This window comes from Papio anubis, chromosome 16 (assembly GCF_008728515.1).
Source record: "Papio anubis isolate 15944 chromosome 16, Panubis1.0, whole genome shotgun sequence".
In the NCBI taxonomy this organism is placed as follows: domain Eukaryota; kingdom Metazoa; phylum Chordata; class Mammalia; order Primates; family Cercopithecidae; genus Papio; species Papio anubis.
The window spans coordinates 39,760,003-39,778,759 of record NC_044991.1 but is presented as its reverse complement, the minus strand read 5'-3'; the positions used below and the strand labels follow the sequence as shown (position 1 = coordinate 39,778,759).

The 18,757-nt window shown below is 43.1% G+C and overlaps 1 protein-coding gene and 1 pseudogene across 5 annotated transcripts in view; one reads left to right on the top strand and one right to left on the bottom strand.

The window, feature by feature from the left end:
• The window catches only part of DTD1 (D-aminoacyl-tRNA deacylase 1), a 172,124-nt gene that overhangs the window by 33,796 nt on the left and 119,571 nt on the right, over positions 1-18,757 (top strand). For all 5 annotated transcript variants that reach the window (XM_017945041.2, XM_021921275.1, XM_021921276.1 and 2 more), the window contains exon 4: positions 924-1,030. In XM_017945041.2, the coding sequence (XP_017800530.1) occupies positions 924-1,030 (107 nt within the window). The remainder of the gene's footprint in view (positions 1-923; positions 1,031-18,757) is intronic.
• On the bottom strand, positions 13,415-17,151 carry LOC103888151 (annotated as a pseudogene).

Sequence of the window (18,757 nt, the reverse complement as noted above, 5' to 3'; positions counted from 1 at the left end):
GGCATTCCCATTTTGCTGAGTCCTTCTGAAGTTAAGGACCACTGCTAGGAAAGACTCAGAGGTGGAATTTGTGAGGTTGTGGTAGCAGGAACAAAGACTCATGGAGGTCACCCAAGTTGTGGAAGGACCTCAGGGTGTGAGGCCTGCCTGTGCCCCAGCAGGCCCAAAAGCTATGCCTTCCATGGAGGGAGATGGAGGGCTTCACTGCATACAGTGCAAACATGGCCTTCCAGAATGCTCTGTGTGTTTGCCTTCCCATCATGTACAGTCCCAGTAACCCACATTCTTTCCCACCGTTGGTGTTACCAGACCTTTTATTTCTTGCCAAGTCTGTTGGGCACACAGCAGCATCTGTGCTACTTAATCCCACATTTCCATCCCTCTTACAGGGCTGGCCAACTTTTCCTGTGTTGACTGGCCGATCCTCCTCCCAGTCAACCTCCTTCTCTCAGTGTGACCTGGGTTTTGGATCACGCTGATCTAGGTGTGTGATATGGTTTGGCTGTGCCCCCACCCAAATCTCATCTTGAATTGTAACTCTCAAAATTCGCATGTTTTGTGGGAGGAACCTGGTGGGAGGTAATTGAATCATGGGGGCAGGTCTTTCCTGTGCTGTTCTCATTTTGTGAATAAGTCTCACGAGATCTGACGGTTTTAAAAACGGGAGTTTCCCTGCAAGGTCTCTGTCTTTTTGTCTGCTGCCATCCATGTAAGATCTGATTTGCTTTTCCTTGCCTTCTGCCATGATTGTGAAGCCTTCCAGCTATGAGGAACTGTGAGTCCATTAAACCTCTTTCTTTTGTAAGTTGCCCAGTGTTGAATATGTCTCTATTAGCAGTGTGAAAATGAACTAATACAGTGTGCTTTTGGATGGAGTAATCTGGGGTCTCCATTTTTGGTAACTGTTTGGATTGCTTTTTCAGATGGCAAGTTTGGGGCCTACATGCAGGTGCACATTCAGAATGATGGGCCTGTGACCATAGAGCTGGAATCGCCAGCTCCCGGCACTGCTACCTCTGACCCAAAGCAGGTAAGCCTGGAGTCTGGTGCCTGGCTCCATCCCTTGGGTGCCTGTAACATCTTTAGTCCCTGGAACAGTCCTTGGTCTGAGGAAATGCATAATTGCTGTAACCTTGTATTTATTTTAATACCTGCCTTCCCAAGAATGCATGTTTACAATGCACTCCTGAGTACCGTGGTGGGTGGGTACAGCACTTCTCCCTTGCCTCCTCCTACCTTTGATTCCAGAGGACATGTCCTGTGCAGAGCCAGGTTCTTCCCCTGGGCTTCTCTTCCCCTGGCCAGGTGCCATGGCGCCCACCCGCCCCTGGGTGGCAGCAGAGCAATGGCCCTGGATTGGCTGGTTCACCCATTCTGAATGGTTACCTGAAGTGGGTTTGGTCCCAGGTGTGGGTGGATGTGTCCCTCAAGGTTCGCTGTAAATCCCCATTTTTCTAAAGCAATGTCTGACCTGGATTTGCTGCCAATTTGTAAACTTTCATGAAATAAAAGTTAATTAAAGTAGAGAAAGGAAATGTGTAATAGTCCTTGGAACCTGTGTGGTCTCACAGATGCTTAGCATACTTGGAAAGGCTTAATTAACGCACTCACTGGATAGAGACACATAGGGCCTGGCAAGCAGAGGAGGAAGGACTGCGCAAACATTTCCATTCTTCCTTCCTGGTCTCCCTCCCTTGCTAGAATGCTGTGATGGCCAGTGATGCAGCGGTAAAGGGACAGCACAATGGAAACGTGAAGCTGGGCAACCTATTCAAAGCCAGATTTTTTTTTTTTTTGGGGGGGGGGGGTGGAGTCTTGCTCTTGTTGCGCAGGCTGGGGCACAATGGCACGATCTTGGCTCACCGCAATCTCCGCCTACTGGGTTCAAGCCATTCTCCTGCCTCAGCCTCCTGAGTAGCTGGTATTACAGGTGCCCACCACCACGCCCTGCTAATTTTGTATTTTTAGTAGTGTCCTTGGGTCTGTAAAGGTTCTCACCGACCGAGGGCACCGGTGACCTCACATTGCTTTATTTCATGCCCATTTTTCAGAACCCCTGTCTTGCCACTGTTGCCCACTTGCCCCTGGAAATGGCTGGAGCCTTGTTTCCCAGGACGCCATTCTCTCTGGGTTTTCCTCTTGCCTCTGGCTGCTCCCTCCGGTTCTATTTGATCATTATCCCATAGTCTTCATTTATTATTCTGGTTTAACTCTATTTGGAGAAAAATTTTAGTCTAACTTTTTTTCATTCTAAATATTTTTCTGGAAATGGTAGAATAATACCTTTTGCCTTTAGAATCTTCAACTTTCTTTCAACCAGTACCCTCTTCTTGTTTAGGTCAAAGGGTACAAAGATGCAGTTATTTCAGATGAGTAAGTCTCAAGATCTAATGTACACCACAAGGAGTGCAGTATCATATTGTGCACTGGGAGTAGATTTAGGAACTTCTGGAGTAGACTTAGGAACTCTCAGTGCACACAGAATAAAAGATGGTAACTGTGTGAGATGCTGGACATGTAATTTACTTGACTGTAGTAATCACTTCACTATGTGTGTGTAGATCAGAGCATCATGTTGTACACTTTATACATAACCTACTGTCCCCAAATCAAAAAATCCTCAAGTAGGCATTTTTTAAACTTCTAACGAGCCATGTTAACTTATAAGGATAAAAAAGACTTTTAGTTATTTCTGAATCCTTTAGGAGTTTTCTTTTTAAATACACAAATTGTCTTGTGTCAATTTCATTTACGTGGACCAGTTTCCTGATCCCCAAAAGCCTCAGACCTTGTGCATTGCACTGCGCTCTGCCCCCAGCTCTCCAGTAGGTGGCGGCGGGTAGGCGCAGAAGGGTCCTGTGTTAGGTTGGTGCTGGCCTGTGCCTGGGGCCTCTCTCTGCCTTTTCTTCTCAAATTAGAAGGAGCTTCCTCTTGGAGCAAATAGCTAATTTGCTTGCTTTTGTTTTGATAGGAAGAACATAGCCAAATTATTTTTACTGATAGATAAACATGTGTTTCTATCAATATAGCTTTTAATTCTCAGTGTTTTATTTTTCCATTATATTCCAATCAGTAATGAAAACTGCTACAATTACATTAAAGAAAAATGGTTCTTTTGGCAAATTTCAACATTATAGAAAAATGATTCTTTTTTTTTTTTTTTTTTTTTTTTTGAGACGGAGTCTCGCTCTGTAGCCCAGGCTGGAGTGCAATGGCCGGATCTCAGCTCACTGCAAGCTCCGCCTCCCGGGTTCACGCCATTCTCCGGCCTCAGCCTCCCGAGTAGCTGGGACTACAGGCGCCCGCCACCTCGCCCGGCTATTTTTTGTATTTCTTAGTAGAGACGGGGTTTCACTGTGTTAGCCAGGATGGTCTCGATCTCCTGACCTCGTGATCCGCCCATCTCGGCCTCCCAAAGTGCTGGGATTACAGGCTTGAGCCACCGCGCCCGGCGAAAAATGATTCTTTTAGCAGGTTCTTTTAAAATATAAATAAGTTCTTTAAACTATCTGAACAAATGAACAATGTATGTGTGTGTGTATGTATATGGATGTATATGTGTGCATGTGTATGTGTGCATATATGTATGTGTGTGTATATGTGGATGGGTGTGCCCATGTGTGTGTGCATGTGGGTGTGTGTGCATGTATTTGTGTGTGTACGTAAGCACCAAGTGTCATTTTGGTATTTGATGGTGTGCTAGGCACTGTGAGGAAGAGAAGGAACTGCTGCCGCCCAGCCTGTGCAGCCAGGGATAGATTTTGGGCAACATAAACCTGAAAGGTTAATGCCAGTGAAAGAGGTGGACAGCATAAGGCAACTTAGGAAAGGTTACAAGACCGTTGAGTTTGTGCTCCTCCTTAGAACTCTTCAGTGCCTTCCAAGTGCATTTTGCTGAAGCCTTGCATTCCTTGCTGTCATTTCCCAGGGCCTGAGTGACCAGGCGTCCGTGGCCCTCTCTTGCCTGCTCTGCGGCCATCTTTCCCTCCATCCCTATACTTCACCTACTGTATCTGCTGTTGCCTCCTCTCCCTTGCTGAAAAGGTCAAGCTCTTTCCTACTTCGGAGCTCTTGTCTCAATTCCAGAGTCTCCTCCTCATTCTCCAAGATTCTCTGACCCCCACAGTTCCCAGGAGACCCATTTGGCCACTCTGCCCTGTTGCTCTGGTGGTTTATTTCACAGACTTCACACCATCTGCTATCATGATCCATACCACTCATAAAACTCAAGCTCCCTGAGTGTTGTTTACTGCCCTATCCTGCGAGGTGTCTGTGGGCGGGAGGAGTGGTGTTTGTTTAGCAGTGGTGCTCACAGCTGGCGGGCTGTGGTGTCTATGAATGTCCCGGGTTCAGAGAAGGCCATTGTTACTGTTGTTGCTGCTCAGCCAAGCGGGCCTCCTAGGGGACTGGAGGTTTTAGCTGACCTTTAAGGATATGGAAAGTAGAAGGGATTCCCAATTGTTTTCAAATTTCTATTTCAAATAGGGGTAGATTCTTATTTTCAAGAATCTCAGAGCTCTGCTTATGTGATGCAGCTACTGCTGGTGAAGACTGGGCTGGTAAAGGTAACCAGCAGTTTGCCTTTCTAACTGGACCGCTGCTTGTTCGCAGAACTGGCTGCTGCAACACCTGCATGCTTTCCATATAGCATACCCATCATATTATAGACTGCTGCATGGGTTTCATGCTATGTTCTGGCAGTGAGAAGTTGGAAGGAGGACATTACATTCTTGCTCCAAAGGACATATTTCCAAAGGGAACAGGACATGGAAGCAGTAGCGGAACCAACTGACTGCTGTTGTTCCTGGTACGTTTTTTGCAGGAGAACATGATTCTGGTAGGAACATCCTGCTTATTATTGCCTAGTGCATGATTGCTGGTACATGACCTCTTCCATTGGTGGCTAGATATTGGGAGATTTTAACACTCTAGCCTGCCATGTCTATGGTAGAAGCTTATTCTTGTCTTGTTTTAATCTTAAGTGCCCTTCCCCTGAGTAGGGCTTGTTTTCCTGAGCCTCACGTGGATGGGGGAGCAGATGGAGGTTTTTCCTGATGAGAAGGGCCATTTGGTAATTGAAGGACTCTTCCCTGGGGCCTAGGGCCCACTTAGTTCATAGTGTTGCCATTAATTATTTACGTTCTCATTTATTTAGTGCCATTAAAGACGTCATTAAATTGAAATGCTGGAAGGAGCTAAAAAAATGAACTTTCAAATATACATGTTTGAGTTAACGGACGTGTTTACTGACAAATCACTGGGATGAGTTGGCTAGCGAAACCTGGTGCCGTTAATTTTACGGAGCTATTAATTTTACGCTCATCTGAGTATCACTATTGCTTTGTCCATAATTTTCTCTGTATACTTGTCTTATCAGCAAGCATTCATCCCTGTGCCTGGACCTTGGAATGTCGAGTTGAGACATTCATGGCTTCTGTAGGATCTGAAAGAAATGTGTAGGGTAAGGGGCTGTGGGGGAAAAAAATTCCATTTGGTTTTTATATATTTATACTTCCAGTGACAGGGGCAGCCTTTTCATTACCTGCTGTGGAATCCAGAGGTGAAATGAAGGACACATGAACACACAGGTGGCTTGCTTCTACCAGGTGTCCCCATCACGGGTGCATAGAGGGGAGCTCTCACTTGCTACATATTTCAGTTTGGGGGACAAATCAAATGAGAAGTACTCTGAATATAAGGAAGAATTATGTTGTTGCTAATAACTTTGCATCTATTCATGGAAGAACAGTTATTTAAATGTACTCCTTTTCACTCTGTTTTTAGGCTTGAATTCTAGATTCTAGCTCCCTAATTGCGGTTGGTTTCAGCTTCAATGTTCACATGGCCTGAACCAAGCTCGAGTTGTTGACTTGCTGCAGGAGTATGTTTTAAAGTCTGGTTGCCAAGATGGTAGCCAGATCCTGTCAATTACTCCAGTAATATTAGTTCATTTTGTTATATTAATTTATTGAACAAATGTTGACTGAGAGTCCAGCTTTGTTTATGCTGAAGTATCACCAAAACAGTAGTGGGAACTCAGCAAAGCGTCCTCATTAGAGAGTTGTTGCTGTTGTGTAGTCTTTGTCAGTGACACTGGCTTCTGGGACCTAGGCTGCCGCATGGAAGGCCTCCTACCAGGGCTAGGGCACCACCTGGCCAGACCTCTCACCACACATGGAACCACACCTGGATTTCTGATCCTTTCTGTCTGAACACCTGCTTTCCATGAATTATGAGATCAGCTCAACCCTCTGGGGAGTGGGTTGGGTGTAGCGATGGTGGGGCTCCTGACCTCACTCAGCCCAGCCCACTGCTCTGCACAGTCAGAATGTATCCTGAGTCCTTGTCAGTGCCTGGGGAAATGCCTGCCTATTGCATGAATGTTTGGTATGAAAGGGTGGGAGCTTAGCAGATGTTTTTCTTCCTGGTGGAGAGCTGTAAGGAATCACTTTTATCACTTTAATTTGTTTCTAAATAGATGGTTGTCCTAAGTCAGCTCATATTGGGCTAAAAAGAAGCCTTTACAAGGCTGGCATGACTGTCTCTTTGTTGGGGACCCGTTGATGAAGTGATTAATCAATTGACTTTCACCTTACTGTCTTAAATCCATAGCACAAGTTAAGGAAATTGCAAAAATTGAAAAGAGTTTTTTTCTCTGCTATTGGAATATGTCTGGTAAATTAAAAACTAGTATCTGTTTCTCTTCTACCATTGACACATAAGACATTTCTAATCTCCAACCAGAGCAAAACATCTGTTTTACTTTAAACCAATCTCTCAGGACACTAATGGGGTAGTGCATTTAAGGTTTAAGGGCTTTATTTGTTTGTTCCTGTATATGTGTTTTGGGCAGATTCCTAGTTATTTTAATCTTATAATCTCATTTGTGTGTGTGTTAAAAAAAACTCCTTACCTTACTGACTTGACCTGCCAAAGATTAACATCATCCTTTTTATTCTCAAGGGAGAGAGGTAGAATTTTTCCTTCCATGGATTTGTACGTTGTGCATAGCAATAATTTAGTTAAACAAACTCAATATTTTAATTGGGAATTCTTAGCTTGTTAAGTAATTTACCAGGAGCTTTATAGTCCCGGGTAATTGTAGAAAAATGTTCTGCCAGTCAGTGGTGTTTTGTAGAAAACCTTGCCGAAACATTTGCATTAGTAATGGAGAGAGAATGAATGATCTGGAAGTGATAGAAATCTAAAAAATGCAGCACTTACTATACTTTTTTTAAAGGTGTAGATAAAACACTCATCTACGTAGACGTATTTGCCAGCTTGCTGCAGTATAGGTGTAGTCTGTAATGACTGATGAGGTAGTTATCTTTTAAATCTTAGTCTCTAAGAGAAGGTTAGGCTGGGCCAGCGGGGTGTGAATTGGATTAAGTAGACTCTTAGGGGCTCACAGACTGGTCTGAGCTTATCCCACAAGTTTTGTGTGTGTGGATGTGTGCAAGTGCCTTTTGCTGGGAGAAAGGGGCCCAGGACTTTTGTCACATTTTCTTCAGGTCCCAAGAAGTGAAGATGCTGGTGGACTTGGGGGCTGTCGTGTGCAGAGCTTACATATTCTTTCTCTACCAGAGTCATCCAGGGGTTGGTGTTAGTGTTCTTCAAACGGCAGACTGAGGACCACTGGCATCAAGCCACCCGTGGTGCTTACTAAAATGCAGAGTCCTGGGCCCACCCAGGTTTTCTGAGCCAGAGTTCCTGGAATGTCTGGACTTGGAAAGCAGGTGAGTAGCCCATTTATGTTTCTAACCAGGTCTTTGTGTGCTCCTAAACACACTAACATTTGAGAACTACTGGAATAGAGAGAATCAGGCCTTGCAGTGATCATCTGCTCCACGCTTTGGTTTCTTCTGGACCACCCTGCCCTCCCTTCCCTACCCCCAAATGTCTAAAAATACTTTACAACCTATGTTACTGCAGCTGCCAGGAAGCAAGATGGCTTTGCTTGATTATTGAGGTCACATGTGAGGCTGTTCTTATTCATCAACGAGCCCTCAATCTCCCAACACCTCCTCCCCCCACCATACAGGCAGTGATGAAAATGTTTCCAGAACATGGTGCCTTCTCAACACAATTACAGGTGTGTCAGGGAAAAGCCGATGCAGCAACAACAGCTCAATATGTTAGTGACTGATGATCGGCCTCTCTACTGGGTGACAGTGAGGCATGTGCTGGGAGAATAACTTTTTTCCTGGGAGAGATGAGCCCAACCTGTGGATTGCTCAATGACTGGGCAAGATTGTAGTGGTGTAGCCTCTTTAAGACTTGTAGTTGAAAGTAATTTATAGTTTTATTGGCTTTCTGAGTACCAGACATGGAATGCCTTACTCATCTGTCGAAGTGTTAATGGAACTGGAATAAAAACCCAGGATGATCGACATCTTAGCGTCTGCATGGAAATTGTAATTTAATGAAATGCATGAATGTGGAGGCTTCCGTGGGCAGTTGGCTGATCATTTACATTTAAACACACATGGGAAATTATTAAGGGCTCATATTTTATGATATATTATTACCTATTCAGTTCATGGTAAAAGCTTTTCACAGTGAATTGTAGACTAGTTTCCTGCAGATTATTTACTGTTTCATAAATAAGCATCACAATTTTTTCTCCTTTGTGTCTCTGCTCATCCACCTGAAATGAACTCCTTCCCTGTCTCTACCTGCTGACATCTTCCGCATCTTTTAAGGTTCATTTCAGATAGGTAGCTCTTCACACATGACACTTACCTCAGTACCCATCCAGGCAAGGCCTTTCTTCCTACCTTTGGCTCCCTATGACATGGTGTGGCAAGGATTTCCTAGTAGTAATGCCCTTGAATAAAAGCTCATGCTCATTTGTTTGTTAGTTTGTTTGCTTGTTCATTTATCCACTTATCCATCCACCCATATGTCCATCCATCTGCCTACTCATCCGTCCGTCCATCCATCCATCCATCCATCCATCCAGTCACCTGCCCACTACCTACTCATCCCATATATTCATCCAGCAGATTGTTATTGGGTGCTTGCTCTGTGCTGGCCCTGCATGTAGGTCCAGCACTGAACCAACATTGTACCCTCATGAAGCCTCCATTCTAGTGGGGAAACAAACAAAAACAAGTACAATTTAAAATTCTGATGATACAAAGAAATCCAACAGGGTTAGGTGTAGAGAATGCTGTTGGGTAGAGGTCCCCTTAGGTACAAGCACTAGGGAAGGATGCTGAGATAAGAGGGAGCCAGTGAAGACTGAAGGAAGAGTGTGCCAGACAGAGAGGTCAGCAGATACAGAGCTCTAGGGTGACTGGTGGAAGAAAGGCCAGTGTGGCTGGAGCTTGGAGGGTGAGAGGGAGAGGGGCAGGACCTGAGGCCAGAGCTGTGACCTGGGCTTGGTGGAACAAGGCCTCATGGGCCAAGGTAAGGAATTTGAGTTTTATTGTTAGTAAGCCAAAGACCTATTAGAATGTTAAGAGCTCTGATGTGTATTTGCAGAGATGGATGAGATTGGGTTTAGTGTAGGCTGGGGATCGGGGGATGTGTGGCTTGTGACAGGGTGGCGGAGAGGACATTTAGGAGCTGTCTGGATACACTTCAGAGGCCCTCAACCACTCTCACATTCTGCCTTCCACAGTAGAGCTTTTGTGTCAGTGACTCATGTTTGGTTCTTTCATACTGTGGCTTGAGCATTAGAGAGTAATACTGCAAAGTTCAGCCTCCTACAGTTCACTGCAAGAATAACCCCATTCTTGCCTCCAAGGCCAGCACAGTGGAGGGATTCCATGTCATTAGTTTCTATGATGACATCAGATATTAGACATCAAGGAGTGCGATGTTCACCCCTGGTTTTTAGTGATCCTTGGACACAGTCTGGACACAAAAGCCAGAACTTGTTTGATGGTTTCTTTTCTTTTTTTTTTTTTTATTTAAGGAAAAAAAAAGTAAGTTCAGGGAAGCAGGCTCCTTTTTTCTGGTCAACATGAAGCCAAATGTTTCACTATTGCCCAGTTTTCCCCCAAATACAAAAACATTAATTATAAAAAGATACTGTAAAAAGCCCAAGAAACATGTATATTAAATTTGATTTATGTATACTATTGTAGCTAATATTTTCAGGGAAATTTCTAAATGTCTGTCATAGGAGCTTGTCAGAAAAAAAAAGATTTATTTTTGGAAAAGTATGTTTCTTGGTGTTCATTGAGCTTGGAAATTATGGAGAGTCATTGTCAGAAGGAAGGCAGCTGCTCCAGAGGCGGAGTGGAAGTCAGGACTGGAGAAGGTTGTCCTACTGTGGGCTCCAGCGTGCCTCTTGCTGCTGGCTGGTCAAGAGTCTTGCAGCAGCCACTTCATGCCTCACTAGCTCCACCATCGCAATGATTTCTGTCAATAGGAAACACAAAAGAATGGCATGTCTGTGAATATTCTTCACATAAAATATATTCCTTTGACTATTTTCCATAAAATGTGAAGTCAATTTCTTTTTCTATTTTTAATCATGAAAGTGAAGCCCGGAAGCCTCAATTTCTGTGTAATGGAAAGATCTAAGTTTGTGGCCTTTTTTCCATTTTCTACTTCTCCTGCTAAGTCAGGAACATGATACTCACATAATATCCCCCGGGCAGTGGCTCTGTTCAGGAATTGCATCGCTGTTTGACTGCAGAGGGAGGGCAAAGGCTATTATTAACCATTCGTGTCATTGTTGGGTCATGAAACCTTCAGGGGATAAGTACAAGTTCTATAAAATTTCATTTTGAAATCCAGACCAGATCTGGGCTTATGCTCTGAGGATTTTTTTTTTTTTTTCATGTTGTCCCTTTGCCCCCTTCATTTTCTCTTGGGAAGAGTCTCTTATTATCATAATTACTACTTGAAAAAAAAATTCCAAGCAAGCAAGCAGTGTATTAACTGGAAAGTAACAATTTAGAAATGTTATTTTTTGATAGTAAGCTTTTATAGTATTCCTGGGTAGAAAGGTATTTTTATAGAAACAGTTATTTTCCTATCTTTTTTCTCATGAGTCCATAAAATAGCATTTTTATATCAATTTTTGTTATACCTAATACATAAAATCAATATTCTTTTAAGAATTTAGAAGTTTAAGATACACTAAAAATATTTTTGACAATAACTCTCATTCTCAGAGGTAGCGCCGTTAATAAGTTCTATGTATTTACTTCCAGACTTAACAAAAATATGTTTACCCAGATTTACACGTGGTATCTCTGGGTGCGTGTATGTCAGAAGATTTTTTAAGATTATGTTAAATTGTACATAACCTAAACTTTTTAAGTATACAGTTTCGTGGCATTAGTATATTCACATTGTTATGCAACTATTATTATCACCATCTATCTACAGAATTTTTTTTTTTTTTTTTTTGGGAGTCCCGCTCTGTCACCCAGGCTGGAGTACAGTGGAGTGATCTCAGCTCACTGCAACCTCCTCCCGGATTCAAGCAATTCTGCTGCCTCAGCCTCCCGAGTAGCTGGGACTACAGGCGTGGGCCACCACGCCTGGCTAATTTTTATATTTTTAGTAGAGATGAGGTTTCACCATGTTGGCCATGCTGGTCCCAAACTCCTGACCTCAAGTGATCTACCCGCCTCAGCCTCCCAAACTGATGGGATTACAGGTGTGAGCCACTGCTCCCGGCCTATCTACAGAATTCTTTTTATCTTACAAAACTGAAACTTTACCCTTAAATAGTAATTCCCAATTCTCTTCTCCCTTCAGCTGCTGGCAACGACCCTTCTATAATATTTTCTGCCTTTTGAATTTGACCACTCTGAGTATCATATGAATACTCATATGGTATTTGTATCTTTGTGACTGGCTTATGTCGCTTAGCATAATTTCTTCAAGATTCATCCATGTTGAGCCTTATGTTCATAGCATGTGTCAGAGTTTTCTTTTTATGGCCACAGAATATTCTCTTGTATACCACATTTTGTCTATCCATTCATTTATCCATGCACACTTGGGTTATTTCCACTTTTTACTTACTGTGAATAGTGCTGCTGTTAACACTGGTGTACAAATATCTTTTCAACATCCTGCTTTTAATTCTTTTGGGTAGATACCTAGGTACAGGTTGTGGATCATATGGTAGTTCTTTGTTTAATTTTTTGAGGAACCACTATACTGTTTTCCACAGTGTCTGTACCATTTTACATTCCTACCAGCAATGCACAAGGGTTCTGATCTCCCCACATCCTCACCAACGTTGGCTGTTTGTGTGTGTGTGTGTGTGTGTGTGTGTGTGTTTTCTGATACTAGTCATCCTAATAAGTGTGCAGTGTATCTCGTTGTGGTTTTGATTTACATTTCTCTAATGATTAGTGATGTTGAGCATCTTTTCATGTGCTTATTGGCCATTTGTATATCTTCTTTGGAGATCTATTTCAGTTCTTTGCCCAGTTTTGAATTGGTTTGTGTTTTTTTATTGTTGAATTGCAGGAGTTCTTTATGTATTCTGTACATTAATTTCTTGACAGATAGATGATCTGCAAATATTTTCTCTCATTCTGTGGATTGCCTTTTCACTCTGTTGGTGGTGTTTTTTGATGTACAGAAGTTTTAAATTCTGATGAAATACAATTTGTCTATTTTTTGCTTTTGTTGCCTGTGCTTTTGATATTATATCCAAGAAATCATTGCCAAATCTAAATCATGAAGCTTTTTCTTTATGTTTTCTTCCAAGAGTTTTTTAGTTTTAGCCTTTACATTTAGATATTTGATCCATTTTGAGTTAGTTTTAGCATATGGTATAAGGTGTATGATGTTTTTACTTGCAGACAGGTTGGGAGAGCAGTATCAGGGACTTTATTTTCTGAAATCACTTGAGAGCAAGTTGTTAGCCTGATGCCTTCTCACCCCTGAATTCATTAGGATATTTCCTGCAAACAGGGACATTTTCTTATAGAAGCCCCAAAACAGTCGTCAAAATCAGAAAATTAGCATTGACATTTTACTAGCAGCCATCTTCAGACTCCATTCATAATTTACCAGTTATCCCAAGGAGGTCTTTTATTATTATTATTATTATTATTAAGTTTATTTTCATTGTCTCAAGGTCTGCTGCACTCTGGATCCAGGCTGTGTCAACAGGGTAGTGTGGTGCCTCTTGTACCTATCTTGGCCTCCTACAGTTCTTTTTATTTATTTTATTTTATTTTATTTTTTATCATAGGGTCTTGCTATGTTGCTCAGGCTGGTTTCAATCTCCTGGGCTCAAGCAATATTCCTGCCTCAGCCTCCCAAAGTGCTGATATTAGAAGTGTGAGCCACCGCACCTGGCCACGTTCTTTACCCTCTTCAGAAGTCTTAGCTTGCAGTTTCAGCAGAAGGATAGACTCCCAGGAAGACCGTGAGAGAGATTTGGGACCCAAGTTGATAATAGCAAATACACTGAACTTGAGTGTTTTCACCATGTTCTGGCTCTAGAAAAGCGAGAGTTGTTAGTGAGGTTGGTGCTATTGTGTGTATCTTCTGTACCTTGAAGTCCCTCAGAGATCTTGTCCCTGGTCGTCTTGTTCTAAGGACACAACAGGTTCCCTTTTTCTCTGAAGATGAAATCTAGATCTTTGATTTTGGAACCAAATTTGGACTCTTGACTTTGGAGCACCGACTTCTCCCTCCCTTCCCCTCCCCTCCCCTCCCCTCCCTTCCCTTCCCTTCCCTCTTTCTTTCCTTTTCTGTCTCTTTTCTTTTCTCTCTCTTTCTTCCCTTCTTTTCTTTTCTTTCTTTTTTTGTGATGGAGTTTCACTCTTGTTGTCCAGACTGGAGTGCAACGGTGTAATCTTGGTTTACCGCAACCTCTGCCTCCCAGGTTCAAGTGATTCTCCCGCTTCAGCCTCCCCAATAGCTGGGATTGCAGGCATGTGCCACCATGCCCGGCTAATTTTGTATTTTTAGTAGAGACAGGGATTCTCCATCTTGATCAGGTTGGTCTCAAACTCCAGACCTCAGGTGATCTGCCCACCTCAGCCTCCCAAAGTGTTGGGATTACAGGTGTGAGCCACCGTGCCCGACCTGGAGCACCAATTTCTTTAGCAAGTTGTTCTCTGGAATCAATCCCAGGGTATGAGTTTTTCATAAATGCCTTGTTGAGAGTGCATAGTTGAGAGGTGCTGTAGGTAGTATGACACCGTCTGGCTTCTCTACCAGGTTGATCTTGCTTTTGGCTCTGGCTTGACTCTGAAGTCTCAGGTCTGGTCTTTTCTGGAATCTGTGCCTAGCTCTTTGATTCTGAAACCAAATCTGGATTCTGGGCGGATCTTCTGTATTGATTTCTAAAGCAAGTTTGATAGCATAATCCGAGTAAAGTTTTTGATTGAAGGTATTGATGAGAATTTTCAATTGATCTTCTGTGAATTTGGCTGCACCTATGATTTGTTGCTACCATCTTGTGTGAAGAATTGTCTTTAGCCTTGCTGGAAGAGAGTCCCAAGAAGGTCTTCAAAGTGAAAGGATCCAGTTCAGAATCATGCCTTGTATTTGGTTGTCATGTGTCTTTAGCGTCCTTCATTCTAGATCATTTCCTCAGTCTTTCCTTGACTTTCATGACGTTGACTCTTTGGAAGAATACGGGCCCATTATTTTGAAGCATGTCCCTTAATTCGTGTTTGTCTGATGTTTCCTTAAGGTTAGATTCAGGGTGTGTGTGTGTGTGTGTGTGTACACGCACTTGTATGTGCACAGATGCTTGACCTAAATGGTCCTTTACTGCGTATGTTTTTCTGCAACATGCTTTCTTTCCCACCCCACAAGGGCATTTGTGTGGTTACATATGCAGCTAGATCATTCATTTTAACTGCAAGATGGGATTCTGTCCTATGAATATACTGTATTTTGTGTAGCTATTTTCCTTTTGATGGATTATGGAGTTGGTCGCAATTTTTTGCTATTACTAATGATGATACAAAAATCCTTTTTTTACATCTCCTTTTGTGGATCTAGATTTTCTAGATAATAGAAAATTGCTCCTTTATAATGTTTGCTATTGTTTTAAAAATTTGAAGTATTTCAAGCATACTAGAAGTACAGAGACTGGTATAACAAAACCTTACTTTAGCACATGTTAATATGGGCTCTAGAATATTTAAGTTGGTAGAATTATCATTTTATTCAATAAATGGCTAAACTGGGAGATTTACAGGGAATTGTTCTAAGTTAGTGTCTCACTGAGTGAGAATTATTGTTAGCGATAAAATTGCCTCAAAACTATGTAGCTTTTTTCAAGAAGGAGATATTTTGGGAAAACCATCAGATTTAAAAAACAGAATATATATACCTCCCAGATGTGACCTGTGAATAAAATACCAGGTAGGCCCAGCCAACTTTTCTTTTATGCTTCTTTCATGTCTTTCTTAATAGAATTTAATAAAATGAATCAGGAGGAGGAATCATCAAAGGTTAAGAATAATAGACCTGAAAGAGTTGCTTGGAACGATGTGTAGATTCATTTCTCATCTTGGTTCCTTTACTTGGCATCAGGTGAGATGAGATGTCCATTCAGGAATTCATTCCAAGTCTATTTCAGTACCCAGGATAGATTTGAGATAAATCAGTTCCATACTGAGGTGTGACATTAGGCAAATCAAGGGAAGGAGAAGGAAAGGAATCAGGTCAGAGCTCAGCTTACTTCACTCAACTGTGGGATACGGGGCCTGGCACAGTGGCTTATGTCTATAATCCCAACACTTTGGGAGCCCAAGGCAAGAGTATTGCATGAGCCCAGGAGTTTGAGACCTGCCTGTGCAACACAGCAAGACCCCATCTCTACAAATAATAATAATAATAAATTAGCAGAACGTGGTGGTGCACGCATGTATTCCCAGCCAGTCAGAAGGCTGAGGTGAAGAATCGCTTGAACCCAGGAGGTTGAGGCCACAGTGAGCCATGATCGTGCATCTGGACTCCAGCTTGGGCAACATAGTGAGAACTTGTCTCTAAATCAACCGATCAATCAATCAATCAATCAACTGTGGTACATGGAATTCTATAAAGATAGATAGATGAGAGATAGAGTGAGAGAGAGATAAATTCAGGACTTGGAGAGGAGTGCAGCATCAGGAGTTTTATTGAAGCATCTCATTTTTCGCCTGTGGAAATAGAAACAAGGAGGAACTGGTCTCCTAATTTACATACCCACAGGGAGAAATCTGTGTGTAACTCTAGATTGCAGTGCCCAGACCAGAAGCAGAGGCATGTGGCCAGTTGTGTCTTCCTACCAATTCTGGAAAAATGAGATACACTTAGGTAGCAGCTCCTGCAAGCTTTGGAGATGTGGCCTCAATATCTAAAATGAAGTCTCTGTGTGCCTGTTGTTGGGTGTTTTTGTTTTTACCGCTTAATCGCATCCCTAGGAGAATTCCCAGGTTTGCTTGTTAATAGTGGAATACTATACAAAGGAACCACAGAGGTTTCTTAACATTTACACTACAGTGGAATCCTATTCCTGGCTGAAATGGTGTTTTGCAGAAATGTGGCATTCGTTTTTATGTTTTGGTAGCTGGGTTATGGGTAAGGATAAAAGGTCTGTGGCTTCCAGCCTGAAAAATAACAGCAACAACAGGAAGCACAACCGGGAGTCAGTTTGGGGCTTTGATGGGTTCATTTTTCATAGTGTTTGAAGGACTATATATTTAAAGGCAGTGAGAATGAAATGTCAGTATTTTAGCTTATGACAGAGTGGACATGTTTCAGTCATCAGTTTAAGATTCTGAGCATAGTGTATAAATAGTAATTCCTAGGGTATTTTTTCCTTCATCCTTCATAGAGATGTAGAATGCTTGGCATTTGAAATGAGGCCATCCAAGGCCTTGGATTGCTGCTGCAGATAGTGGAGGCCTGTTGGTAGACATCTACCTCACATTTGTGTCCAAGGCCCTGGGAGAGACCAAAGCAGAAGCGAGGCCTTACTGGACAGGTACAAGGCGTTGGCAGGCATGGCACACCTTCACTATGTACCCCGTCTTCGTGGCTGTCAACGCCTGTGACGACTTGGTAGCTGGCTTTGGTCTGGCATTTGTTCTGTAGATGGCTGAAATGCCCATCATGGAAGAAGCATGTCATCATGGGTTTGTAAGGAAAGGGGCTCTCCTTGTGCAGATACCTGCTGCTGTGCACACACCTTCCCATGGAGCTTGTGGGCCGCATCTCAGTGTGGAGGACAAGGGGGTCCCTGGGCTTCCTGTAGTCCTGAATCTACCATTCACCCTGTCTGTCTCTCTGTTAAAGGCTGGGGCAATACAAATGATGCTGAGTGTAGTTTTGTCCTTTCTTTATTTTTCCTCATGAAAACCCTTGAGGAATTAAAGGAAGGAAAAGAGGAGTAGCCTAAAGCAGGTCTGGGAGTTGGGTGCCTGGGAATTCTGTCAGGACTCCTGCTAAGTGACCTTGGTCACATCACAGAGCCTCTTGGATTTGGTGTCTTCATGTGTCAGGTTAGAGGGTTGGGCCAGGTGATCCTATGAGACCTTTCTGGTGCTGGAAACCTGTGACTCTGTGGTGTTGACAGTTGGCCATTTGTAGGTCTACCTTCCTCATGTGCCTTCATTGACTGTCTCTGTTGACAGTGTTTTTCTTTAGTCCTTATTCTCCAGGAAAAGCCCATAACCTAACGTGGTTTTGAAATCTCCACTGGGGACCCTTAGGAACTGTGCAGGCATCAGTCTCTGTATGCTGATGGAAATCAGATGTCGAGAGAGGAGGGCATGCATGTTAATGAGCCATATGGACCCCATTGCATTTCAGGCTCATCAGCCCTGACCTTCTGAGACGAACCACTTACATTTGACTTTAACTTGAGCTCAGCAGAACAAAGTAAAGCTCTGACAATGAGGGAATGGAATTCCAACTTTCTCTGCTCTTCTAATCAATCAAACGGAAAGTCTCAAAGGCCAAGTATTTCAGAAATAACAAATGCAAATAACTTAATTTGCATCGCGAATATATATTTTCCAAAATGTATTGGTGTTTTCATTGGCTTTGAGTGAGAGGCTCATTTCTATATTTGACCCTTAACTTTACATGTAGAAATGGGGGTGGTTGCCTCCATTTGGTTCCTTTTTATAAATATTTATTAACTACCTTTCATGTGCCAGATTTCTGTGTGGTGGGTACTAGAAAGAGCAATAAGCCATGGTTTTTTCTTCAAGAGCTAGTCCCTTAGTGAGACAAAAGTCACGCTGGGGCAGTTCCGAGAGGATGTTATTTGCCCGGTGCTGAGGGAGTGAGTGGAATACAGGGAGGCTTGGTGGGGGCTTGGTCATCAGAATAGGTGTCCCTGAGCACAGAACAGATGTCTTAGTTGCATCTCGAAGGGCGAGGAAGAGGCAGCTGGGTCTGAAAGCTTGGAGCAAGGGTGGTGCGTGCCCGGAAGATCAGAACATGAGCATGGAGGCTTGAACCTCCTGGGGAATGAAAGCAGGTGAGTTTGATGGGGCAAGAAGGCAGGGGGTGGGGAGAATGATGAGAATGGAGAGGCAGCCAGATGGTGGCAGTGCTGTGTCCTGGTAAGGAGCTTGTACCTTCGTCCTTTGGCGGTGGGCAGTGGACAGCCACTGAGGAGGGTTTGGCAGTGAGGGGAAGGTAAGAAGTACTCCTCAGCCGTGACCCTCTGGTAGCAGAATGGCAGATAGACTGGACTGGGCAAGGTAAAGGAGGCAGAAGGACCTGAAGGGTGAGAACTGCTGCACTGGGCCAGGGTAGAGAGGAACAGAGCAGGAACAGATGGGCAGGGGCCAGGGGAGAGTGGTGTCAT